We start from the raw sequence: 25966 nt of genomic DNA on the forward strand, positions 1-25966 counted from the left end.
GGCACTCAGTCTCAGCCACTTCTCTTTCAGAGGTGCTGCTCTAATCACCACTGACATCCATGAAGATGACAATATGTGTGAACAGGTTACCTACAATCACCATCACAGAAAGCATTTCCTTTTGTGGCACAGATTGGCATGGGGAAAAAAGTTCCTTTGGAAAACTGGCAGCTTCACACATGCCATTTCAGAGAAGGGTAATGAACCTCTGCACAGAATTACACTAATATACACTAAAGGGAGGTGGATTTTTCAGTGAAAATCTGAATATAGTGTAAAATTAAGACAAAAATATGAGACACCAGAAGGATTCCTCACAGCACAAACAGCACCTTGTACTGAGAGCAGTGTAAGTCTCATCACCTTCAGTAAAGTTGGTTACAGCAGTTGTGTGTTGGCTGGCATACAGGTAAGCTAGAAACCTTCCCATGTCTTCTCTGGCACTGCATCTTGCTCTCCATATATCCAGCTCAAGGGATTGCTACCATCACCCAGCACAAAGCCATCTCAGCAGAGCCCAAGCCCTGCACTTCAGCAGTGCAACACTGGCACCCAGTGGCCACAGGGAAGCTGTAACTGGAGCTAAACCCAGATTCACACAGGTACAACAGCTCCAATGTCACTGATATTTCTGAATGCAGTTTTAGCCTGTACATTTGACAGGTAAGGTCGTCAAAGTGGGGAAAAGATATTCCAAAATCCATCCAGCAGCTTGCCAGCCTGCAGGTCCCAAGCCTGGGAGCCAAAATGCTTTTCTGCCTCACCTGGAACCTCTCAGGCATGTCTGTCATGCGGATCTCGTTGTCCTGGTCTGTGAGGTGGCTGCTCTCCAGCTCACTGGGCTCGTACATCTCGAAGATGCTGCGGCGGCTGACGCGTTTCTTGGCCGCCTTCTTGGGCCGCACGCGCGTCTCCCCTTCCGCCTCCTCATCCTCGTACTCGTACTCCTCCTCCATCTCCTCATCATACTCGTTGTACTTCTCAAACTCATCGTAGTCAAAGTCCACGCCAAAGATTTCCTGGGCTTCCTGCAAAGCACTGGAAAGCAAAAAAACAAAACCAAAACAAACGTGTTGTTCAGCCCCACAGTGCACGGAACAGTTCACAGAATGTCTTTACAGCAACACAAAGTCTAAGCTTTAGTTTTCCACCCAGGCTAAAAAAGTCATGGAGAAGTACTCCATGATTGGAGTTTTAACTCTGAGCTTTACTGTAAATATTTCTCTTAAGGGCCTGGTTTTGGTATCCCTTTAAAAAAATCCAGGGGAAAAGGGAAAAAAGGAAGGAGCCACACATTTCAGAAATCACACACACTAAAAGCTCTGTGTCTAAATTTACCAGGTTTCTTCTGGGAAAAAGACAGCAGTACCCAACCACAAGCTGAATCACTCTGCAGTTGCAAGATCCAAATAAGCTGAGCACTATTTTCAAGGCTCCAGGCCAACTACCAATCAATACTTACGCATCTGTGTATCCTGGAAGCTTCTTTCTCCATTTTGGCTTCTTCAGAGGTTGTCCATCATCATCCACAATGAAGTCATCAATGTCTGGACATTGAGAAACAATTTAGTGATCAGAAAACTCACATATAGAACTGGTACCTCTGACAAAGCTCAGCCAGTGCAACTATGAGCCTCCACCACAGACTTAGGCTGCTGCTGGCTGTCAGATTGCCCAGCTCCCCACAGCATCTCCTACAGCAATCTCACAGAGTCCAGGAGCCTGAACCACAGTAACAAGCTGGAACAAACTTCCAGACAAACTTCCAGGCAAAGCCATCTGAATTGCAGCTCAGTGCACTGAAAATACAGTCAGGAAAGGCCTGGCTGCTTTGGACAGTAGAAAGAATTCTTGAAACTTTTTTGGTAAGGTAGCAGCAGTGAGAGGCTGATGCTGAAGAGAGGCAGGGCAGGCATGTATTGTGCTATGAGGTACTAAACATTGCCTTGAGCGCCTTCCTCTGATGCATTTTCATTTTTGAGGCAGCTTAGGGGAGGTGTTCAAGACTTCAGCACACATTATGTGCTCCTGCACAAAGTGGTTCAGACAGACAAACCAAACCTAGAAATATTCACCCAAAAATATTTAATTCTAAGGACTGCACGAATCAGAACAATAAGAGCTTCACCATGACAGGGTCACAGCCTTTTAGATACTTCTAGTTCAGAGAAAGTCTGAACTTTGTTCCTGTTCTTTAATCCTAGGACAAACACTGGATGTAACTGACCATCCACACTCACCAGATTCATCTTCCTCCTCCTCCTCTTCCTCTTCCTGTGGAGCAACAGGAGCTTCCACAGCTTCCCCTCCTTCCTCGCCTTCGCCATCCTGAAAGATTTCTTCAGCAATGGCTTCCTTCTCGTGCTCTTCCTTTCCATAATCTTCTGCTTCATCATCCTCATCATCAGACATTTTTCGCACGCGCCTGAATTTTTGCTGCAAGGACAATTCCTTGTTAGTGCTCACAACCCCTGGCTCAACACTGCACTTCCTCTGCAGGCACCTGGGAGGGAGCAGGATGGAGCCCAGGCACACAGGGGAGAGGAGCCACCCCCTTGGGAGCTGTGTCACTTGCATGCTGTCACCACCAGTGCTGGCCTGGTTGATGTGACTCTAATGTTTCAGAAAGAGCTTTAGAGCCCATAACAGCCTGTGCTGACCTTGAGGTTGGCACCACACAGGGATGGAAGATGAGACTGTCCTGAAGAGGTGGAAAGGGAGGATCACAGCAGACTTTAGGCACCAGAAAAAAGTTTTGCAAACTCTGGGAAGCCAGGTCCCAGTCGCTTGGGCAGGGACAGATCCCGCTTCCTTCAAGCACTCAGCTCTCCCTTTCCAAGAGGGCAGGAGCTGGTGTGAGGCACTGTCTGCTCATGCCAGGCTGGAGCCCACCCTCCCCTGTGCTAAAACACCCCACACCGTTAACAGCAGCATGGGAACACAACTCACTCTTTTGACTTTAACGCCCAAGTTTTCTTCAATGAGGTCAAAGTCATCATCCTCCAGGCGGTCATCAAAAGCTAGAGAAGACAGCAGAGCCAAGTTACACTCTCCCTTTGCTAATCTGGGAATGCACTCACCCAAAAGGGTACAGCTCACACAGACCAGGGCAGAGGGTGCTCTCTGCCAGCATTACCCCATGCCCTGCTAGTACCAAGCATGACAAAACTCACTGCGCTTTCTCTTTTTGTGGCCAACGTCATCCTCAGAGTCTCCAGAGTCACTGGCTTCCTCTTCCTCTTCCTCATCATCATCATCATTAATGAATCCTTTCAGGTTCCCCTGCTCATCCTGATCATCGAGGTTCAGCTCCTCTTCTTCCTCATCTGGGATGAAGAGCAGCACGTGTTAGACACTTACTGGTTATCCACTGGGACCTGTGCAAGCAGCATCTTCCTCCACACCATCCACACAGAGTTTTAACTGAACACTTTTACTGACACAGAACCCAGCCAGCTGCTCCTGCCAGATCCCCACTTCTTGTCTCGTGCTCTCTCTGCAGAGGGAACAGGTGGAGTGGTCACACTGGGAGAATTCCTCTGCTTTTACCATTTACTATCAAACTGTGACTGCAAATCCCATGAGGGTGAAGCAGCGTATTTTTATTGCCAATTATAAATACCACTTGGAGCACTTGGAGGAAAGGAAGCACTCAAACAGCTGAGATTATTGACTACAGATGGCCCTGCTGTTATAGCACAGTTATTGCTCCATCTGCAGAGCCACAGAATGCAGAACAGAACAGCAATGAACACAGACAATTCAGCAAACTCACCATCCTCATCTTCCTCTACAAACTTCTTGGTTACTCTGGGTACAACCTCCCCATCCTGGTTGTACTCCTCCTCTGACTCCTCTGCTTCGCTCTCCACAAAGTCAGACATGGCTGCAACCTCTCAGACAGCAGCTGAGGAAAGAGGAAACATCCCTGGCATCAGCTGAGCAAGCAGAATACAAGCACTTCCCCCTTCAGGTTTTGGAGAGAAGGCAGCTAAAGCAAGAAGGGTTTCAAATTAGCTACAGAGGCCCTGAATTACCCAGTGTCCACCTTGCCTGGACATCCCTGTCACCAGAGATTAGGCAGCAGCCAAGAGCTGCCAGCCCGTGTCTGGGTGAGGAGGGCAGGGCTGTCACAGCAGCACCCGTGGCTCCTGTAACGTGCACACAGCCAGAGCCTCCGGCCCATCCACGCCCTCCCACGCGCTGGGAAGGCTCCCACTGATGCTGCACGGTGCCAGGCATACAGCCCAGCTAATTAGGATCTTAATATGATTAATCCTCACTCACTTAATGAAGCCAGGCTGACCCTGGAAAGGGTTTTGACTGAGCCACAATCGCCATCCGTAAGCGATTCTGCAGAGCCCCCAGAGCAAACTGGGGAGGGGTCTGGGGGTCCTGGGCTGGGGCAGGGGGTTTGTGGCTGCCCACAAACCAGACCACAGCCAGGATGTTCCATGCCAGGGGCCTCCATCCAGAGTTGAGGAAGCAACAAGAAAACTACAAAACCAGTGTGTTTTTCATATCCAGAACCTTTTGTTTGATGCTTTTCCCAACTGGGGTTTCTGGACACAACATAAATCAAGCTTGGCACAAAGGAAAGTGTTTGCCAAGTTCTGTTTCTCTGACCCTTCCACTTCTGGTGGTTACAAAACTCATTGATATTTTTGAAATTTTCAAAGGAAGTTTTTTTTTTACCTCCCTTTTATATACATCAAAACAACTGAACCGTACAAGAGTCAGCTATGAGGAAAACCAAATGAACTTCTCAAATGGCTGAGAGGATGAAAATGCCAGCCCAGGAAGAAGTACAGGCCTTTGGGAAGGAGCAGTACAAAAAGCAGTTCAGAAGTGTCAGATCTAAAGCCAAAAACTCCATGTTATATTACATCTGATGTAATTCAACACACAAACATGCAAAAACAGCAGAGGAAAAAAAGATGAGAAAAGAATTCCCATAATCATTTCCCCACTGCAAACAACCCACTGAAGGAAATCAGTCCCATACAGAACAACCTGATCAAGGCTTTGCCATGACACTTCTTGTGTGCAGGATTTCTTGTTCTGCCCCAAGATCCACACATCTGCTGCACAAACACAACAACTTGGAGAAAAAACAGGGACTTTGTGCTCAGTCAGAGTTAAAAGGCCCAAGGCTGATCTTGGATGATCTTTTAAGTCTTAAAATGCGAGCAGCTCCAAAAGAATGTGTCATCCATATCTCATTAAAGAAAACCCACAACAAAGATGGGGGGAAGACCTCTGCCAGATTTCAGACACGAGTGGAGAGAGCAGCTCATACTCCCTGGCTGCAGAATATGTGGCTGTGGCCAACTTCTATGCAGGATGCTCCAGACAAGCAGAAATCACAGCAGGCCAAGGCTACTGCTCTGGTTCAGTGTGGGATCCCCATCCTCAAGAGAACACTTCAGAAGTTAAACACTTGTATTTAAGTAATCCTCTCAGAAAAGCACCTCAGAGGGCAGCACATCCTCAGCTAAATGTGTGTTCCTGATGCAAATGGCACTGATGAATCATGTGAGTACACATAATACAGAAACAGGGATTATGTTTATCAGCCTGTGTATGAATATTCTGCCAACTTCACACTTTCTCACCAATCCTCCTGCTCCAGGTATTCACCAGGGTGTATTAACATACACAAACCTGCAGGCTGAGTGGCTTTTCCTAGAGCATTTCCAAGTCTAATAACCTTGTTTATCTCCTGCCCATGATCAATACACAAACCCACCTGGTCAAAGCACCACATCCAATTTCACCATTCTCTGCCAGTGAAGTGTTTAACTCATGATTCCAACTTTCTTCCTCATCACTTGCCCTAAAATTTACTGGTAATTTTAGTCCATGTAAATTCAAATTTGTCTGGACACAGGGAACAAATAGTACTCGAGAAAAGCATCTTATTTAATGATCCAGCCAAGCAGGTTCCACATGAGCCAACCACCCACAAACCCAGGTGCTTTCAGCTCCAGCAAAATTCACCTCAGGACAGCACGGATGTCACTTAATATGGAAAAGAGATGCAATATATTAAATCAGATATTGATTAAAGGTGCCTCTCCCACCCTCTGTGCCAGGAAGGCCTTAATTTGAAACAACACAAGCCAGGGAAGTGGGCAGAGGTGCAGAGGCAGAACTTGGTGTGGTCACACAGGGAGAGACCTGAGGAGGGTTTAAAGACTCTGGACCTAGGAGTGTTGGGCCAGCCCAGCTGTTCTGATCAGGAGTGTCTGCACTTTGCTCAGCTCAAGGGCACAGTGGCACTGATCCAGAGTCCACAAGCACCTTTTAACTGGGACCATTGAGTTCTGATCAGGGCAGGACCAAGATGGACATTGGCTGCAGACTCTGTGAGGTGAGGCAGGGCCTTTACAACAAATGCTGCTTTGTGAGAGCCTGAGGATTTCAGAAATCATTCACACATCCAGTGTGAACAGAAAACATGGACATTGGGAATAGAAATGTTCCTCAAGAGCTTCACCTGAGCAGGTGTGGGGTGAGGGAAAGCAGAAACATCTGACACTCTCCCAGCTACAGGGACACCATCGAAGGCAGGAAACTTCAGTGGTGTTCAGAGAATAACCAAGCAGTGTCCTCAGAGCAAGATATATTTATTATTCAGCAATCAACCTCAGGATAGCAGTGTGAATACATAAACCAACAAAGCCAGGCGCTCACCTTGGCTTTAGGACACCATGGGTGCAACAAAGACAGCCCTTGACTTCTCCTCATCCTTTGTGGAAGAAACTACATCAATCCCACATTAACACTTGTTTTGTGTGGGCTTTTTTTTTTTGGAGGGGAGAGTGCTTGGGCAGGGATGGTTCTAACCTCTGCCACTTCACGATTCAACTCACAGTCCATTAAGGATCACACAGATCCAGGGAACCACAATGCCAAAGCCAGCACTGACCATCAGCTCTCATGGCCACATTTCAAAGGGTCAAACTGCAGAGGATTCAGAAAGCTCTGTGAGAATAAAAGAGCTGGGGAACTCAACTCAAAATGCAGAGCCTAAGGAAGTCAAATCTATTAATTCTGTCAATTAAATGCTCATGAAATTAATTTTAGTACAGTCCAAGTACATCCACTGGAGTCCAAGACTGACAACAAATGTCTGACTGGGAAAAACCCAAATGAACTGCAGAGATACCCCTGAAGCTCTCAGTGAATTTCTCAGTTAAATCATTATCAGTATTCTTAAAGTAAAAAAAAAAAAAAAAAACAAGCCATGGTTGACCTGCAATGTGTGGATTTAACACCAATAATAAGCAATGATGTTCAGACTATGTCCCACCACAGAACTCAGACAAAATCATTTTGGCATCTTTTAATTTGAAGCCTATAAACCTAAAAGACACATCCCTGTGAAGCACTGCAAGGCACTCCTACCATGAGAAACTACCCTCACAGGCTCCTCAATGCTGAGCTCTTCCTCACAGGCATTCCTTGGTATCCACATGGACTTCTGACGGCCACTGGGGCCTGCCAGCCCTGATATCAGCAATACATCACTTTATATTTAGCTTTTACAGCTGTTTTCCAGATTTCTGAAGTCTTCATCTGAACCTGACACTCCCACCCTGCTCAGTGGGAGGAACACAGGGGGAAGTGATGACTGGGGACCAATGATGGGGAAAGTCCAGGCAGCCACCACAGCTCAGGAACTTCCCATACCTGCTTTGTTGGTTTTGATGCTGCTGCTGGTCCCACCGCCCCCGATGCTATCAGGTGGCGGCACGTCCTGTGGCAGGGTGACACATTTAATAGCACGTTGTGTGAAAAAACGCTTCCGCCTGTTTATTTTAGCCCTGCTGCATCACAATTTCCGGTCAGAAACAGAAAACTGATGCTCCCTCCTTGCTTTCTCTGACCTGCCCATGACTTCATGCACCTGGATCATAACTTCTATCAGCAAGCTTCTCCTCTAAGGTGAGGACACAAAGGCTTTGCTTGCCCAAAAACCTGCTCTGCTCCTGTGTTTTCCAGCGCTCCCTTTTTGGGATGGTCTAACCAGAACTGCCAGGACACAAACTGCCAACCATTTACTCAGCAGCATAACAATGTTTTCTATTTCATTCTCTCCTCCTTTAAAGTAATTTCAAAACATCCCTCTTAGGCTACAATGGGGTGTTGAAGTCGTTTTAAAAGAAACAATTCTTGAGACACCTACTGCTCTTCCCTGAATAAGAAGAGCTGATGTAGAGCCAATTTTGTGACGTTTGTTACCTTCCTTACACCTTCTGCCATATCTCATTTACCACACTAGCACTCCCACCCAGTGTTATCTGGCCTCTATAACCTCACAATTTAGTTATCCTAAATAATTTAGGAGTAACCTTCCTTCTCCACATCATTGTATTCAGGAAAAAAAAAAATTAAAAAAGCAGCAGAGATGACTATGAAACTCTGCAATATCCTCACTCCACTATGAGTGCCAGTCAAAGGCTTGATACCTTTCAGTCATTTATTAAACCCAAAAGGGCCTTCCCAGGCCCTTGGCTTTTCATGGAGCACCTCGATAGAAGTTTGGAAAACCTAATGCGGAGGTCTGGGAATCACACCGGCGGAGCAGAGATCCGGGAATCACACCCACAGCGCAGGGAGATCCAGGACCACCAGTGTGGCGAGAAACGAAGGTCAGACTCTTTTCTCCACTCCAAGAAAAGCCCCCCGATGCTCCCCACGCCATCGCCTCACACCCACAGCTCTCCCCACCCACCGTGCCAGCGCTACCCCGCTGCAGCAGGGGCGGCGGCTGCGGCACCTCCCGGCCCTGGGGGAGCCTCCCCCGACCCCGGCCACCACCCGGCCTCCCCCGGGCCCTGCCCGCCGCCACCCCAGAAGGCTCCAGCCCCACCCACGCCCACCACCGGGGCGGCCGCCGCCGCCTCACCCCGCACCGGGGCCCGCGGCGCAGCCCGACACCAACCTCGGGCACGTCCCTGCCGCCTCCACCGGGGCTCGGAGCCGCCGCGGCGCCGGGTCGGGCGTGACACCCGGGCCGGGACAAACACAGGTTCGCCCTTGTCCCAGTAAGGGACCTCCGTTCACCGCCGCCCTGCCGGGCCCGGCGCGGCCTTACCCGAGGGGCCGAGGGAAAATGGAGGCGGTGGCGGCGGCGGCGAGCGCGGGGGGCGGAGCGGGCCAGCCGCGACCTCCCGGCGGGCGGAGCGGCCACGCTTCCGCTTCCTGCGGGATGGAGGCGGCGCGGCGGCCGCCGGTGCTGCTGCGGCTGTTGCTCCCGCTGCTGGCGGCGGCGCTGGGCGCGGCGGGGCGCGGCGACCCCGGGCCCGTCACCTGCGGCTCCGTGGTGAAGCTGCTCAACGTGCGTCACAACGTGCGGCTGCACTCGCACGATGTGCGCTACGGCTCCGGTAATGGGCGCGCCTCCCCCCGCCGCCTTCCCCGCGGTGGGCTGAGCTGGGTGTGAGTGATGGTGGTTCTCCCTCCTCCGCAGGCAGCGGGCAGCAGTCGGTGACCGGGGTGTCGGCGGCGGATGACGGGAACAGCTACTGGCGGGTGCGGGGCCGCACGGCCGCCGTGTGCCAGCGGGGCACGCCGGTGCGCTGCGGGCAGGCCATCCGCCTCACGCACCTGGGCACCGGCCGCAACCTGCACAGCCACCGCTTCACCTCGCCGCTCTCCGGGAACCAGGTACCGGCCGGGCATCACCAGCCCGCGTCCCCGGGCTCGGCGTGTTTCCCTGGGCGTGATGGGGCCCGCCTTGTCACTCGGCTCTTGGCGGGTCCCCTGAGTCCCTGCTGGGTTGTTCCTGTCCCTGCCCATCCCGCCTGGGGTCCCCTCGTCCCCCATGTTACTGCCAGCCCCACCTTGTTCCCCAGTCATTCTCCTACGTTCTCCCAAACAGATCCCCCATATGTCTGCTAGCATTTCCTAACTCCTGGCCCCAGATGTGTCCCCCATGTCCCCACCAGTCACACCTTGTTCCCCAGTTCAGAGTGGGTCTCTCCTTAGGCTGGGTCCCTACCATCACTGCCTTGTTCCCTGGCCCTAGCTGGGTCCCTGCCAGTCCCACCTTATTCCCAACTCCCCAAAGCCCTGCCAGTGCCTGAACACCAACCAGACCCTCAAAGTTCCAACAGAGCGTCAGCCACAACCAGGTCCCTCCTTCCTCCTATGCTCAACTCCTTTCTCTGCCCACCTCAACCCTTCCATTTTTTCATCCCAGCCCCAAATGAGCTGTTCTTCGCCCCCAGGAGGTGAGTGCATTCGGGGAGGCTGGCGAGGGTGACTACCTGGACGACTGGACCGTGGTGTGCAGTGGCACCTATTGGGCACGGGAGGATGAGGTGCGCTTCCAGCACACCTCCACCGACGTCTTCCTCTCGGTGACGGGCGAGCAGTACGGGCGGCCCATCCACGGGCAGAAGGAGGTGCACGGCATGGCCGCCTCCAGCCAGAACAACTACTGGAAGGTGATGGAGGGCATCTTCATGCAGCCCAGCGAGGCATTCCAAATGGAGCAGTACCACGCCGAGCTGTGAGGGATGGACAGACTGGTGCTGAGCTTCTGGGCGCTGCCCTGCTGTGTTTGGGACTGCTGAGGCCAGGGGATGGCTCCTGTCCCCACCCAGGACTGACACACACCACTGACACAGGGCCCCAGCACAAAGCAGATCCTGATGTCCTGAATTCAATGTGGAGCAGATTCCATTGTCCTAAATCTGACACTAAACAGGCCCCAGCATCCAGACCTGACCCAAAGCAGCTCCCAACATCCTAAAACCACTACAAAGTAGAGCCCAATGTCCAGACCTGACCCACAACAGAGCCAAACATCCTAGATCTGCACAAAGCAGGTCCAAAAATTCCAAATTAGCACAAAGCCAAGCCCAACATCCAGACCTGACCCAAAACAAATTCCCAAGCTCCCACCCTGTCCCTTTGCAGCCTGCTCTGTCCAAGGACCTGCCCCTTAAAGACTGCTGTCCCTGGGAGCTCTACCCCTTGCTGTACCCCAAACTGCCCCTCGTGCCCTGCAAGGACCTGGGGCCATAAAAGTGCTGAACTCTTCCCTGTGGTGTGGCTGTTTGTGTGGGGGATACAGGGGATGTCTGGCACTGGAGGCCAGACCTGGTGTCATCTGCACTTGCCCCATCCCAGTGCCAGACCTGGTGTGTCACTCCCCCCTGCTCCTCACTCCATTTCAGTGCTGGACCTGCTGTGTCACTCCCCTCACTCCATCCCAGTGCCAGACCCGGTGTCACTCCTCTCCCTGGTGCCACCTGGGTGTCATCTTTCCTCCCATCCTGGTGCCGCCCCGCTGTCCCCATGCTGGTGCTGCCCCGGTGTCACCCCTATCCCCATCTCGGTGTCTGCGTGCCGCTGCCGTCCATGTGTTCCCACTGTCTCCATGCCGGTGCCGCTGCGGTGCATCCTTGTCCCATCCCAGTGTCCATGCTGTCCCCCTGTCCCGATCCCAGTGTCCCTCTGTCCTGGTGCCAGTGCGGCCCCGCTGTCCCTCTGTCCCCCATCCTGGTGTCCCGCTGTCTCCCTGTCCCCATCCCGGTGTCTCCGCTGTCCCTCTGTCCCCATCCCTGTGTCCCGCTGTCGCTGTGTCCCCATCCTGCTGTCCCGATGCCGGTGCGGTCCCGCGGTCCCACTGTCCCTCTGTCCCCCTTCCGGTGTCTCTCTATGCCCATCCCGCTGTCCCTGTGTCCCCACCCCGCTGTCCCCGCTGTCGCTGTGTCCCGATGCCGGTGCGGCCCTGGCGGGGCGCTGCGGCCGCCGCTGTCCCCGCTGGGCCCCGCCCCGTCCCGCCCCTCCCAGCGGCCACTCGGGGTGCGCGGGCGGGCGGCCCCACGGGCGGCGGCGGCGGCGGCGCCGGGCCGGGGCAGGGGCGGGCGGGAGGGAGGGGGTCTCGCCGGGGCCGGGGGCCGCACCGGGGCCGTGCCCGCCATGCCGCCGCCGCTGCCCGCCGCGCTGCTCGCCGTGGTGCTCGTGGCGCTGCTCGCCGGGCTGCTGGCGCGGTCAGGGCCTGCCGGGCGGCTCCGGGGACAGGGGGGCTCCGGGCTGTGACGGGGCTGGGCGGGGGGCACGGCGGGGACACCGCGGTGACAGCGGAATGGGGGGTGGCAGCGCGGCGGGTGGGGCTGTGCTGGGCTGGGAGGAGCTCGCAGGGTCGAGGGGAGGCCCGAGGGGCGCGCAGTGGGGGTGCGGGTGTTTTGGGGGCCCACGGGATATTTTGGGGGTGGTAAGGGGGGTTGGGGTGGTGTCGGGGGTGCGGGGGGCATGCGGGGCTCGGGGTGAGGTGTTGGGAGTCTGGGGGGAGGGAGCAAAGGGGACACAGAGGACTTGGGGGGGGGTGTCAGGAATTTGGGGGGCTCGCAGGGCTGGGAGACGGGTGTGGAGGGGAGCCTGCAGGGGATTGGGGGTTGTAGAGCTTGGTGTCAGAGGCTTGGGGGCATGGAGAAGTTCAGAGGAGCTCACAGGGGTGGGCATGGGGGCCAAGGGGGTGTGGAGGTGTTTGGTCTTGGGAGGGGGCAGTCAGGGATTGTTGGGGGTGGTCCTGCAGGGTCTATTCCCCACCGTGAGTCCTTTGGAGCTCCTGTCCAGCTGTGGGTGCTGGAGCTGATGCTCAAAGGATGAAGAGCATCCCTAGGCCCCAACCCCAGTGGGGAGGCTGACCCTGGCCTTCCCCCTGTCCCCACAGATGGCTGGCATGTCGCCTGGCTGTCACCTGGTGCCGGCAGAAGCTTCATGCAGAGCTGAAGATCGGCTCCTTTGGCTTCTTCTGGGCCCAGAACATCAGCCTCAAGTTCCAACGGGAGCAGCAGACTGTGGTGGGTACCTGGGCAAGGGGTGGTCGCTGCCAGACAAGGCAGGGAGGGTGGTTGCTATCACTTCAAGGCTGGCAGCAAATCTACGGAGCCACTCTCCTGTTGAGCACCCCCGTGGCTGGTGCCAGTCCCTTCCTCCTACAGCCAGACTTGGGGTTTTGGGTGCTCCTTGCATGATCCCAGGCAGGGAGTGGAGTAGGAATGTTGAGATGAGCATCACAAGGCAGAGCCAAGTTTGTTTCTTCTCTGACCTAGCTGTGTGTCCTTACAGGAGATCGACAATATCTGGATCTCCAGCAAACTGAGCCGGGAGCTGCCGTACGTGCCCCCACCCCACCTCCCTGCCTGCTCCCTTTGGGGGTCTGCCTCACCCCTTGCCCTGCTTGCCATCCTGCTGCCTTTGCACCTCTCTGCCATCCTTATTGCCCTGTGGTCAGCTCTGTGAGCTTGGAGGTGACAGTGTCTTGTGGGTACCCTTGTGCTGGTCCTGCACGTCCCTGGGGTAGGGGGAATCCCTGGTGCCAGGGCAAGGTGAGCCAAGTGTGAGCTCTTGTCAGAGCTGCCTGTGCCGTTGCTCCCCAGGCGCTACTTTGAGCTGTGTTTTGGCGAGGTGCGAATCCGCACGGATCTCCAGAAGGGCCCTGGGCTCCAGCCGTCCGTCCCAGAGGCTCCCAGAGAAGCTGATGGAAATGAAAGCAAGACAGACCTGACCCTTAAACCCTCCCTGCTGAGGCTCCTTAGCCAGGTGAGGCACTGGCTCGGTGAGAGGCTGCTGTGGGCTGCGCTGCTGTTGGATATCCCTCACAGCAGCACCTTCCCCCCAGCTGTTTTCCATCCACATGGATTCCATCAACATCATGGTTCTGCACGTGGCCACCTCAGAGTCTCTCTGGCACATCCAGGCCAGCCAGACACGTCTCCTCCTGAATGGCAATGGGAAGAGGTAATGCTGTGCTCGTACCCCTGTCTGCTTCCAGGGCAGGGAAGCTCCTCTGAGCCCAGCCTTGTACGTGTCCTCTCTCTGTCCCACTCAGCAGCATCCCATGTCACCTGTGGTGTGACGCATTAACTTCCTCTGAGGCTGGCCTGGTTCCTTTTCCTGTCACAGGAAGCTTGAGTTGTGTGTTCTCTAAATAATGTGGCATGCATGGAGTTAGGGCATGCTCTGCTTTTGGGAGCACGTGGAGCAGGGACCTGGGGGTCCCTGTGTCCCACAGGAAAGAGGGCAGGAACTTGTTTTGGCAGCAGCAGGACCCACATCCTCCTTCTGTTCTCTGCTCTTCCCAGCCTGACGTGCGAGGTGAGCCTGACAAAGGTGAACAGCAAAGTCCTCAGGAGCAGCCAGCTGGTGAGTGCTGGAGGAGGGAGAAATTCCACACTTGGAACCTGGGCCCTGCCTCTCTGGGACACGCTGAGGACCTGTCCCAGGTGTCCCTGAGGCTGGGTGGTGCTGCCAGGTGCTGGGCTCTCTGCTGTGCCCAGCTCTCCACCTGCAGCAGGCACTGGGAGGGCACTGTGTGACTCCCTGTGTGCTCCCTGCTGTGTCCCCTGTGCACAGGATGACACGTGCCTGGCAGAGCTGGCCCTGGCACTCTCCCTGTCCCTGGAGATCAGCAGCAAGCGGCGGCTGGTGGGCGTCCGGCTCTGCGTCCGCACGCTGCAGGCAGAGCTGCACGAGGGGCTCTTCTGCAGCCCCCTCCTGCACCACGTCACTGCTGGGGCCCAGCACAGCAGCGTGGGGGAAGAGCCCAGCACAGGTCAGGACAAGGACAGGAACAAGCTTGGGGCAGGGCAGGGGCTGGTGGCCCCCGTGGTTGCACTGGAGCCAGAGGGGTTTGGCTGTGGGATCACTCCCTCCTGCTTCCAAGTGTGGGGGTTTGGGCAAGTCCTTCCCCAGAGTCTCTCTGTCCTTCTCCAGGCCCAGGGGAGCCCTCGAAATCCCTGTCTGTGCTGAGCAGGGACACATTGAAGCTCATCCCCAGGAGGGTGGAGATGAAGCTGGAGAACACCAGCATGGTGCTTTCCATGAACAGCCAGAAGAGGTGAGGGGCAGGCTGTCTGAATCCAAAGTAATGCTGGGGACGTGAACCTGGGGACAACTGTGCCGTTCCCTTCTTGTCCCTTGGCTCTGCTAGACTGCAGAGAGCAAGTTCTAGAGCCCATTCCAGTGGGAAGGACTGAGCTGGGCTCTTGGGGAGGGAGGAAGGCACGTGAGCTGGTTCTCCAGTAGGACAGCTGACGGGATCCTCAGGCGATGGGATGAGAGCACTGGGCTGTGCTGCAGCTGGGCTGCTGTGTTTGTCCATGCCAGCATGCTGGTCAGCTGCTGATGAGAGACAGGGAGATGGAGGACATGACAGTGCAGTTCCCTCCTGGCAGTGACTCCCTGTGTCTTCCAGGCACCTCACCTGGAGCCTGAAGCTGCTGCAGTTTCTATATCAGCGTGAAGAGGAGCAAATCCCATTGCGCAACTTCACGCCCACCTCAGACCTGGACCAAATGAGTGTAGACCTCCAGCTGGAGGGCAAGTAGCCAGGAGGGCACTGATGGGACAGGGCTGCCATCACTGCCCTCTGCCACCCCTTATTTGTGCTCCTCTGTCCCCCCAGATGGCCTTCTCTTGTCCCAGAGCCGCCAGCGCATCGTGTGCCTCAACTCCCTGAAGACGAGTGTGCAGGTGAGCGCGCACTGGGCACACTCTGTTCCCTGGGGGTGGCTGGTTTGGCTCCTGGCATGAGTTTTTTGCCACCTGGCCCTTTCCCTGCTCTAGGTCACAGCCATTGACCTCTCAGCTGCTGTGCTGCTCAACACCTGCATCATCCACTACCGTCACCAAGAGTTTTCGCACTGGCTGGGGCTGTTGGCACAGGAATACAGATGCCAGGCAGTGCCTGTCCCCAGCCAAGGGCACAAGGGAAGGTAAACTTGGCCTCAGTGCAGCTGCTGGTATCACAGCTTGTTTCCTCTTGCTGGCCACACTCTGGCATGGTGCCTGGGCACTCAGCACTTTATCTGTGCACCACCTGTGGGATGGGGAGGCTGGTCAGGAGGTGATCAGGGAGCCTCTGCAGAGAGGACATCCCTCTGGGCCTGCTCCCTGCCAGGCTCTGTGGCACACAGCTCCCACTAACAGCCCATCCCTGCTTCTCCTGTGCAGGAGCTATCCCCAAATCCTAGCCCCCATCATCCTGTGTGCCTCACTGTCCAACGTCAATGTGTCCGTGCAGCTGGGGGACACCCCACCCTTCGCCTTGGGCTTCAACTCCATCTCTGCAGGTACAGGCTGGATCAGGGACGTGCTGGGCTCTTCTTGGGGTCTGCCAGAGAGGCAGCAGGGTGGGAATGGAGAGGGTGGTGCTGCCCATGTGTCTGTGTGTGTGTGGCCAGGGGCTGTGGATCCCTGCCTGGTTGTGTCTGGGGTGCCCGTGTTTGGGTGAGCCTTGCCTGCAGTTCCCCCCTCCTCTGTGCCCACAGACTACCAGCACCTGCGGCCACAGAGCGTGCACCAGCGAGCGGTGCTGGCCGTGGACCACCTGTGCTGGCGAGTGGGCAACGACTCCCACATCCAGCGTGCCCCACATCCCCCCAACATGCATGTGTGGGGAGAGGCCCTCATCCTCGACTCCTTCAACCTCCAGGTGAGGAGCAAGCTGAGGGACCAAGGAGTGGCTTTCAGTCTCAGACTCCGTGTGGGCGGCTCAGGGATGTCCTGCAGCCTGAGAGTGATCGTCCTGTTTGTCCTGCAGGGCAGCTACAACCAGCCCCTGGGCATGTCCAGTGCCCAGTCGGATACACTCTTCCTGGATTGCACCATCCGGGGGCTGCAAGTGGAGTCATCTGACACCTGCACTGAGTGCCTGGCCAGGGTCCTGCCCCTGTTCTGCCCAAAGCCTGGTGGGGCTGAACTTGCCAAGCAGCCACCCTCTGCCTCCAATGAGCCCTGGGGGCTGCTCTGGAAGGTGGATCTGAAGGTGGAGGATGTGAACCTGTTCACACTCTCAGCCGTAGTGGGTAAGTAGCATCCAAGCTGATCCCAGATGGCTGTCCTGGAATAACCCTGCAGTCAGAGGAACCTGGCATGTTGTGCTGTGCCTCCTCTGTGCCTCCAGCACTGACGTGCTGTCTCTCCAGGTGCCCTGGAGCTGCGGCTGGACACGCTGACTGTCCTGGGAAGTGCTGAGAGCTGCACACTCAGCGTCCAGGGCATGGTGCTGGCCTTGGTGAAGAGCATCACAGAGAAGATGCAGCCGTGCTGCAAAGCTCCTGCCATCCCCAACCCGGTGGCCAACGTCTCCGTGCTCTCTGTCACCTACCACAGCAGCATCCGCTCCCTGGAGGTTGGTTTGGCTGTTGGGCCACTGTTTTGTCCTGTTCTGGGGTAGATGGGGCAGGGGGAGGATTGGCTGGCATGAAAGGTGCTGGGGGGAGGACAGGGCTGTTCTGCGCTGGCCCTGGCAGTGATGTGGTCCCTGCTCACTCTCTCTGGTGCAGGTGCAGTGCGGCGAGGGGCTGGCAGTGCTGTGGAGCCCGCCTGACCACATGCACCTGTACCATCACACCCTGGCCACCCTGCAGTGCCGTGAAGCCTTGCGGAGCGCCCTCGGCCACAGGACACTTCCCTCCCTGCCCCCAGAGAGCCCTGTGTCCCACCCCGCCACCCCTACTGAGTCACCAGCACCCCTCCAGCCAAAAGGGCCCCCTCCCAAAAGACTCCTGTCGCTGTCCCTGGAGCTGAGCTCTGCCAAGCTCACAGCCTTTGTCTCTGAGGCCAACTACATCAGCCTGGCTGCGGAACGGACCTCGGTCAGCTGGCACGGCGGTGCTCTGCACGGCTACTGCCCCGAGCTGGCCGCTGGCTTTGATGGACACAGCATCTTCAGCTTCAAGGAGGTGGAGGTGAAGCTGCTGCCGGAGTTGGAGGAGGTCGTCCGGCACCGCGACGCCTTCCCCACCCTGCGCACCCTCCGCAACCGTGGCTGGGCCTTCTCCTTTGCCAGCGTGACCATCGAGTTCCCCTACCAGTACGACTTCTCCCGCACGCTGGACGCTGCTGTGGGCGTGCAGAAATGGCTGAAGGGCCTGCACCGGCCCGGGCGCCCCTCCAGCACGGCCCTGCCCCCTGACCTCCTGCTCAAAGTCACCCACTTCTCCTGGGTCTTCCTGGATGACGTCTTTGAGGTCAAGTTGCGAGACAACTACGAGCTGATGAAGGACGAGAGCAAGGAGAGCGCCAAGCGCCTGCAGCTGCTGGACGCCAAGGTGGCCGCGCTGCGCAAGCAGCACGGGGAGCTGCTGCCTGCCCGCAAGATCGAGGAGCTCTACGCCTCGCTGGAGAAGAAGAACATTGAGATCTACATCCAGCGCTCGCGGCGCCTCTACGCCAACACGCCCATGAGGAGAGCCCTCCTCACCTGGACCCTGGCCCACCTGGAGCTGGTGGCCATGGCCGATGAGTCCTTCCATGGCACGGAGCGTGTGTTGGAGCAGATGAGGGACATGGATGACGTCAGCCCGTTCCCCACAGAGGGTCTGGAGATGGTCACCCAGTGGTGCCGCATGATGAAGGGCACAGTTGGCAGCTTCTTTGGTGAGTTGCTTTGTGGGAGGGTGCCCTTGGAGGACAGCACGATGGCTGTGTGGCCTGGGCTGGCACCACGTGGTGTGTAACCAGGGAGGGAAGACGATTTTTGGAGGTTCAAAGGGAGTGGGAAGGAAGCAGAGATGTGTCAGGATGATGGCTCATTCTGTGTCCCAGAGTGGGGGGCTGCCTGTCTCTTTGCTGCCCCATCCCTCAGCCCTTCCTCCCCCCGCAGTGCGGATCCGTGACTACCCCCGGTACCTGTTTGAGATCCGGAACTGGCAGCTCTCGGGCCGGCTGCTTGGGGCCGAGCAGTGTGGCCAGGCCTGCTCCCGGCGCCGCCAGCTCCTGAAGCTGGGGCTGCCCTGGGGCGATGCCACGGTGGAGAGGAACATGCCACCCTTGAAGTTCTACCATGACTTTCACTGTAAGACCTGGAGGAATGGGGGGTCTGTGGTGGAGTAGGGACAGGGCAAATGGCTGAGCCAACCTCTGTGTCCCCAGCTGTGATCTCCCAGTACACCATCGTGTGGGGGCCCTGCTGGGACCCGGCCTGGACCCTGATCGGCCAGTGTGTGGATCTCCTCACCAAGCCTTCAGAGGACCCCAGTGCTCCATTGCCCTGGTGGGACAAGAGCCGCCTTCTCTTCCATGGAAACTGGCACATGGACATTGAACAGGCCAACCTGCACCAGCTGGCCACTGAGGTGGGTGCTGCTGGACTGGGGAACAACATGGTGTGGGGTCAGCTCACACCTGCCTCTCCTTACACCTGCCCTTGCAGGACCCCTACAACACTACAGAGAACATGCACTGGGAGTGGAGCCAACTCTCCTTCCACTGGAAGCCCGGGCAGTTTGTCTTCAAGGGCAATCTGGATATCAATGTCCGGACAGCCTCCAAGTGAGTGTGGAGCCATGAGCATGGGGGGCCCTCACCAGTGCTGGGGGGTGACTGGGGTCTCTTTTTGCATTCAGATATGATGACTGCTGCTTCCTGCACCTGCCTGACCTGTGCATGACGCTGGACCTGCAGTGGCTGTGCCATGGGAATCCCCATGACCACCACGGCGTGGTGCTGCGCTCCCCCGAGTTCCTGCCCGAGGTGCCAGTGGGGCAGCAGTATGACTCCTACCGTGCCTTCCGCTCCGAGAACCTCAACCTCTCCATCCGGATGGACCTGACACAACCCAGTAAAGGTGGCTGACACTGGAGTCCTGGGAATCCCTTGGGGGAATAGGGCAGGGCATGCTGGTTGTGGGTTGGGTCCTGGCCCCATGGTGCTGACTGGTGGCGGGTATATTCTCAGAGTACTCCCAGCCCCGGATCCTGCTCTACAGCAGCACCCTCCGCTGGATGCAGAATTTTTGGGCCACGTGGACCAGCGTGACACGGCCCATCTGCCGTGGGAAGCTCTTCAACAACATGAAACCCAGCAAGAAGAAGCTGGGACAACACTACAAGCAGTTGTCCTATACTGCACTCTTCCCCCGGCTGCAGGTAATTCTCAGGGCTGGGAATCCGGTGTTTCCTCCCTGCTCTGCCTCTGCTGGACTCTCAGCTCCTGCTCTCTGCTCCCTCTCAGGTGCATTACTGGGCCTCCTTTGCCCAGCAGCGGGGGATCCAGGTGGAATGCTGCCAGGGACACATCTTCACTCGGGGCACACAGCGGCTCATCCCACAAGGTGAGTGGGAGTCCTGCCAGCAGCACTGCAGGCACAGCAGGGCCCTGGCTGACCCCTGTCCCTGTCCCCCAGCTGGCACAGTGATGAGACGTCTCATTTCGGAGTGGAGCATCACGCAGATGGTGAGTGACCTGAGCCAGGTCACTGTGCATCTCATGGCCTCCACTTGTGATGAGAATGCTGACCACCAGCTCGACACCCTGGTGAAGAAAACCCACCTGCTGAGCCTGTCCTCCCTCACCTACCAGCGGCACAGCAACCGCACGGCTGAGGAGGTACCACTGCAAACAGGGCACAGCAGCTTGTGCTGGCCTGGTGGCAACTCCAAGACAAGGGGATGTTGGTTGTTGGGTGCAATGGGGAAGGGATATGGCTGGGGAAGAGAGCGAACTTCAGGGCCTCCAATCTACCAAGCACCTGAATTTGTGCCCATGCTGTGGTCGCTGGGATGGTCTGGGCTCTAATCCCCATGCTCTGCCTGAAGGGCTGGCAGGGCTCCTAGTCCCAGTGCATGAGGCCACTGGGCAAGGCCAGGGGTGGCTTTGCTGTGCTGAGGCACTGACCCTCTGTGCTCAGGAGCTCCCCCTGCGTGATGGGGACGACGGTTTCCACACGCATCAGCTGCACTTAGTGGACCTGCGGGCGTCCTGGACCACCACGAACCGGGACATCGCCTTCGGCCTCTACGATGGCTACAAGAAAGCAGCTGTGCTCAAGCGGAACCTGTCCACCGAGGCCCTGAAGGGGCTGAAGATCGACACACAGCTGCAGGCCAAGAAGCTGAAGCGTGGCCCCCTCTCTGCTCACTCCATCCCCGCCAGAGTGACCGCTCCCATCACCAGCGGCCGGCCTGAGAGAGCTTCCTCGGGGGGTGAGCACAGCAGGGAGAGGAGCAAGGGGAAGCCTACAGCTCAAAGCTGTGCCTGTTTTCATTCTGTACATTTATGACATCCCCCCCACAGCTTTGCACTGACCTTTCTCCTTCCCCAGGGGCCTACATGCTGCAGAAGCTCATTGAGGAGACGGACAAGTTTGTGGTTTTCACAGAAGAGGAGTCGGGGGCCAGCGAGCAGCTCTGCGGCATCGCCGCCTGCCAGACCGACGACATCTACAACCGCAACTGCCTCATCGAGCTGGTCAACTGCCAGGTACCTGCCTGTCCCCACAGCCTGGCTCTGACAGGGGCTGTGCCTGCCCCAGAAAGGTCCATCAGACCCCTGGGGTCTCTCCCCCCACAGATGGTTCTGCGTGGTGCAGAGACAGAGGGCTGTGTGATCGTGTCTGCTGCAAAGGCACAGCTGCTGCAATGCCAGCACCACCCCGCCTGGTACGGGGACACTCTGAAGCAGAAGACATCCTGGACGTGTTTGCTGGATGGCATGCAGTACTTTGCCACGACAGAGAGCAGCCCCTCTGAGGGGGAGCATGGCCAGCTCTGGCTGGAGGTGAGCCTGTGGTGGGTGACCTATGTGGGGGACAGACAGTGCTGTCAGTGCCCTGGCCAAGCCAAGGAAAGTGGGGACAGCCAGCAGTGCCTCCTTGCTTCCCCAGGTGAAAAATATTGAGGAGCATCGTCAGCGGAGCCTGGACTCAGTGCAGGAGCTGATGGAGAGCGGGCAGGCAGTGGGGGGCATGGTCAGCACCACCACAGGTACTGCCCACAGCCCTGGCTGCTGTGCCTACCCCAGTCCCACTTGGGTGTGACCCCAAGGCTGGTAGAGTTGAGAGTACCTGTCCTGTCCCTGTGTGGCTCCAGGAGGTGCCTGATGCTCCAAGCCCTGCACTATGCAGTCCCACTGTGCTGGGACATGGCACTCTGACTGTGGTCCTTCTGCCTGTCCCCAGACTGGAATCAGCCCTCGGAAGCCCAGCAGACCCAGCAGGTGCAGAGGATCATCTCTCGCTGCAGCTGCCGCATGTACTACATCAGCTACAGCCACGACATTGACCCCGAGCTGGCCACGCAGATAAAGCCCCCTGAGACCCCTGCCAACCAGGAGAAGGAGGATCTGCTGAAGAAGCAGGAGGGTGGGTGCAGCCAGGCAGTGTGCTGTGGGGTTAGAGCTCTGGGCTGACCCGTGGCTAACTCCAGGGGTGATCTCTTTTGGCCCTGCTGAGGTCAGAGGGCTGCATACAGGAGGGGTCTCCAAGATATTTCTGGCCCTGCTGAGGCCCCACTTGCCCTTTGTGTCCCTGCAGGAGCTGTGGACACCTTCACCCTGATCCACCACGACCTGGAGATCTCCACTAACCCCGCACAGTATGCCATGATCCTCGACATAGTCAACAACCTGCTGCTGCACGTGGAGCCCAAACGCAAGGTACCCACGGGGCTCTAGGTGTCCGTGCCGCTCACTGCACCCAGGCAGGCCTAACCTTGCCCTATTCCTGTGCCCAGGAGCACAGTGAGAAGAAGCAGAGGGTGCGTTTCCAGCTGGAAATCTCCAGCAACCCTGAGGAGCAGCGCAGCAGTATCCTACACCTGCAAGAGGCCGTGAGGCAGCACGTGGCCCAGATCCGGCAGCTGGAGAAGCAGATGTACTCCAACATGAAGGTGAGCCCACATCCCTGGCTCCCTGGGATCCCCACTCCAGGGCAGAGGGTGCTGAGGGTTGTCTGTCCTTCAGTCCTTGAAGGATGACAGCAAAAATGAGGTCCTGCTCGACTTGAACCACCGGCTGCAGCAGCAACTGAGCCAGGAAAAAGCTGACCTGCAGCTGGAGAGTGAAGAGCTGAACATACTGATCAGGTAGGACAAGGGGGAATGGCTTTAAACTGAGACTGTTTAAGTTTGGACTGGATATGAGGGAGGAATTCTTCCCAGTGAGGCACTGGCACAGGTTGTCCAGAGAAGCTGTGGCTGCCCCATCCCTGGAGGTATTCAAGGATAGGCTGGATGGGGCTTGGAGCAACCTGTGACAGTGGGAGGTGTCCAACCCAAACCATTCTGATTCTATGATCTCAGCCTTCCCCAGCATTGTGTCCCCCTTACTCTAGGCCTCCCGCATCCCAGCTCTCTCCTCTGTGCTGCAGGTGCTTCAAGGACTTCCAGCTGCAGCGAGCCAACAAGATGGAGCTGCGAAAGCAGCCGGAGGACGTGAGTGTGGCACGCAGGACTGAGTTCTACTTTGCCCAGGCACGCTGGCGCCTGACAGAGGAGGATGGACAGCTGGGCATTGCTGAGCTGGAGCTCCAGCGCTTCCTCTATAGCAAGGTGTGGAGTTGGACAGTGCCCACAGCCCGTGAGCTGGGGATGGGGACATTGGGAGCTGATGGCTTTGTCTGCACAGGTCAACAAGTCTGATGACACGGCCGAGCATCTGCTGGAACTGGGCTGGGTGACCATGAACAACCTGCTGCCCAACGCTGTGTACAAGGCAAGTGGCAGCTGGGGGAGCAGCTCTGCATCCTGGGGACCCACGTGGTGTGGGCAGAGTGCCCTGTCCTCACCCCAGCCACCCGTTCCTCTTCCCTGCAGGTGGTGCTGCGTCCCCAGAGCTCCTGCCAGTCCGGCCGGCAGCTGGCCCTGAGGATTTTCAGCAAGGTCCGGCCTCCCGTGGGAGGCATCTCCATCAAGGAGCATTTTGAGGTGCCAGGGCTGGGCCAGGAGGTGCCAGGGTCTCTGTGGGGCACAGGCAGTGTGTGCCTGGCTCTGACATGTCACTTTCCCACAGGTGAACGTGGTGCCTCTCACCATCCAGCTCACCCACCAGTTCTTCCACAGAATGATGGGTTTCTTCTTCCCTGGCCGTAATGTGGAGGAGGAGGAGGTGGGGGATGAGGAAGATAAGTCCAAGCTGGTGACAACAGGTGAGAGGCTCATGATCACCCTCCTCTCTGGATGTCCTTGAGCAGCTCTGGCTGCATATCCAGGATTATGCTCGTGGACAGCTGCTGTCCAGCCATGAATTGAGGAACAGGGATTTGTGGTCTCCCCTGTGGACAGGAAGATGGTGGGAGGGTTGGGGTCATGGCTAACCCCTGGCTGGACACCACCACCACCTTGCACCCTGTTTGCCCCAGGGATCCCCGTGGTGAAGCCACGGCAGCTGATCGGGGCCGATGACTCGCTGGGCTCAGGGAAGGGAGTTGCTCAGGGACTGAACCGGACATCAGGGGTCAGAAGATCGTTCCGAAAAGCACCTGAGGTACTTCCTGCCGCCGTGAGGGGGGAATCTGAGAGCCCTGCTGTGGTGCCAGTCTGTTTTCCCTTAACTGCAGGGCTGGGTAGCCATGTCCTCCCACACTTCCCTCCCACGCTTGTCTGCTTTCTCCTGCTCCCTCCCACCATGAGGATTTGCATCCTTTACAACCAGGCACCTGCACGCTTGATGTGATCCCTGTATCTCATTTTTCCAACACCGTGCCAGAGCAGCTCTCACCTCTCCCTGATGAGGCAATTCTGTGGCCTAGTGCCCGGCTGTCCCTTCCCTGCTGGTTCCTGGCTGTGTCCCTTCTCCTTCCCTTCTGCTCACGGCTTCTGCTCTGTCCCCAGCATCCCGTGGATGACATCGACAAGATGAAGGAGCGTGCAGCCATGAACAACTCCTTCATCTACATCAAGATCCCGCAGGTGCCACTCTGTGTCAGCTACAAGGTGTGGGACCAGTGGGACAGGGCATGCTTGGGGTGGTCTGGGCCATTATCCCCACACTGCCTGACACCTCTGTCACACAGGGGGAGAAGAACAGCGTGGACTGGGGTGACCTGAACCTGGTGCTGCCATGCCTGGAGTACCACAACAACACATGGACATGGCTGGACTTTGCCATGGCGGTGAAGAGGGACAGCCGCAAAGCCCTGGTGGCACAGGTACGTGGGGCCACACCCCTCTCCCCGCTCTGGAGGCTGCCAGAGGATGGAGATGGTGACCCTAGGGTGGGTGGCATGTTCCCCAGCACGGGAAGCAGCTGCACTGGCTCAGCAGCTCAGGCTAATACCCGGGGTATGCCATGGGGTGTGGCTGAGCCCCCTGACTCCGGGGCAGGTGATCAAGGAGAAGCTGCGCCTGAAGCCGGCAGCGGGTGCGGAGGCCCGGGGGAAGCTGGAGAACAAATCCGATGGGACCATCCAGCAGCAGGAGGAGGACGAGAAGGCTCGGCTGCTCATCGGGCTGAGCGTGGGCGAGAAGAACCCCAGCAAGAAGTCGATCTTCGGCCGGCGCAAATGACGGCAGCACCCGGCAGGCCGGGAAGGGACTTGGGGTGCCCCGTGCTCCCCCCCAACTTGGGGGGGCACCCCGAAGGTGAAGGGGGGGCTGTGCTGCTCGGCGGTGCCCAAGGAGGGCTCAGCCACGTGCAGGCCCTCGGTAGCCCCGTTGTTGTGGGGCAGGGGTGGAGCAGCACGGGGATGTGGGGCACAGGGTGCTCCGGGGCTGCTTTGTGGGGTGCAGAACCCTCGTGCCAAGAGCCCCTGGGAGCTTCCCCCACTCCCTGCTGTGCGGGTGCTGGGCCCAGCCCCTGGGCCTGGTGAAGCAGCAGGATCGCTCCAGGCTGGGAAAAAGGGGAACGGGAGAGAGTTTAAATAAAGAGTTTTTAATTTGGAACAGGTTTGAGTCAGTTCCTCACCCTGCAGTGCTGGGCTCTGCATGCCCCATCTCAGCCTGGCAGCCCCCATCCTTGGGGCTTCACCCTTTGCCCTTCCCCAGCAGTTGCTCAGGGCACCCTATTTGGGGTCAGGGCACCCCTGGGCTCAGCCTGTGCCTTTACCCCTCTGCAGTCCTTCCGTGAGCCCAGGGCCATGCCGGGGCTCAGCAGGGACTGCAGTCACCCCCTCAGGGCTGCAGCACTCAAAGAGAGCAGGAAAGGTTGAAGGGGGAGCCCCAGAGTGTGTAAGGAGGGGATCCCGGAGAAGGGCTGGGATCAGTCCCGGGGGTCCTGGGGT

The 25966-nt window shown here is 57.2% G+C and overlaps 3 protein-coding genes across 4 annotated transcripts in view; 2 read left to right on the forward strand and 1 right to left on the reverse strand.

The window, feature by feature from the left end:
- Positions 1-9205, reverse strand: part of SUPT6H (SPT6 homolog, histone chaperone and transcription elongation factor) — a 27511-nt gene extending 18306 nt beyond the window's left edge. The window contains exons 1-7 of one of the 2 annotated variants that reach the window (XM_077188872.1): positions 9104-9205; positions 3776-3907; positions 3174-3326; positions 2950-3020; positions 2241-2436; positions 1463-1547; positions 765-1038 (exon numbers count right to left, since the gene is read on the reverse strand). In XM_077188872.1, coding sequence (XP_077044987.1) covers positions 765-1038; positions 1463-1547; positions 2241-2436; positions 2950-3020; positions 3174-3326; positions 3776-3884 — 888 coding nt within the window. In that variant the 5' untranslated portion in view covers positions 3885-3907; positions 9104-9205. The other variant, XM_054646786.2, reaches the window with a different exon arrangement.
- SDF2 (stromal cell derived factor 2) lies at positions 9122-11055 on the forward strand. The gene is made up of 3 exons (XM_054646865.2): positions 9122-9395; positions 9479-9675; positions 10239-11055. The coding sequence occupies exons 1-3, from the start codon at positions 9122-9124 to the stop codon at positions 10524-10526; spliced, it is 759 nt and encodes a 252-aa protein (XP_054502840.2). The 3' UTR covers positions 10527-11055.
- An 827-nt stretch (positions 11056-11882) lies between these two features.
- BLTP2 (bridge-like lipid transfer protein family member 2) lies at positions 11883-25628 on the forward strand. The gene is made up of 39 exons (XM_054646978.2): positions 11883-12011; positions 12695-12824; positions 13093-13139; positions 13404-13566; positions 13646-13764; positions 14109-14169; positions 14380-14578; positions 14740-14863; positions 15221-15345; positions 15431-15498; positions 15592-15740; positions 15979-16097; positions 16296-16459; positions 16568-16832; positions 16953-17158; positions 17313-18408; positions 18635-18826; positions 18904-19106; positions 19184-19302; positions 19377-19597; positions 19708-19898; positions 19984-20083; positions 20156-20358; positions 20660-20954; positions 21074-21231; positions 21322-21528; positions 21635-21734; positions 21929-22111; positions 22283-22404; positions 22482-22637; positions 22711-22832; positions 23117-23297; positions 23374-23460; positions 23562-23672; positions 23758-23893; positions 24107-24231; positions 24579-24680; positions 24761-24895; positions 25071-25628. The coding sequence occupies exons 1-39, from the start codon at positions 11941-11943 to the stop codon at positions 25251-25253; spliced, it is 6738 nt and encodes a 2245-aa protein (XP_054502953.2). The 5' UTR covers positions 11883-11940; the 3' UTR covers positions 25254-25628.
- Positions 25629-25966: the final 338 nt, after the last annotated feature.

Source organism: Agelaius phoeniceus, chromosome 20 (genome assembly GCF_051311805.1).
Source record: "Agelaius phoeniceus isolate bAgePho1 chromosome 20, bAgePho1.hap1, whole genome shotgun sequence".
Lineage (NCBI taxonomy): Eukaryota > Metazoa > Chordata > Aves > Passeriformes > Icteridae > Agelaius > Agelaius phoeniceus.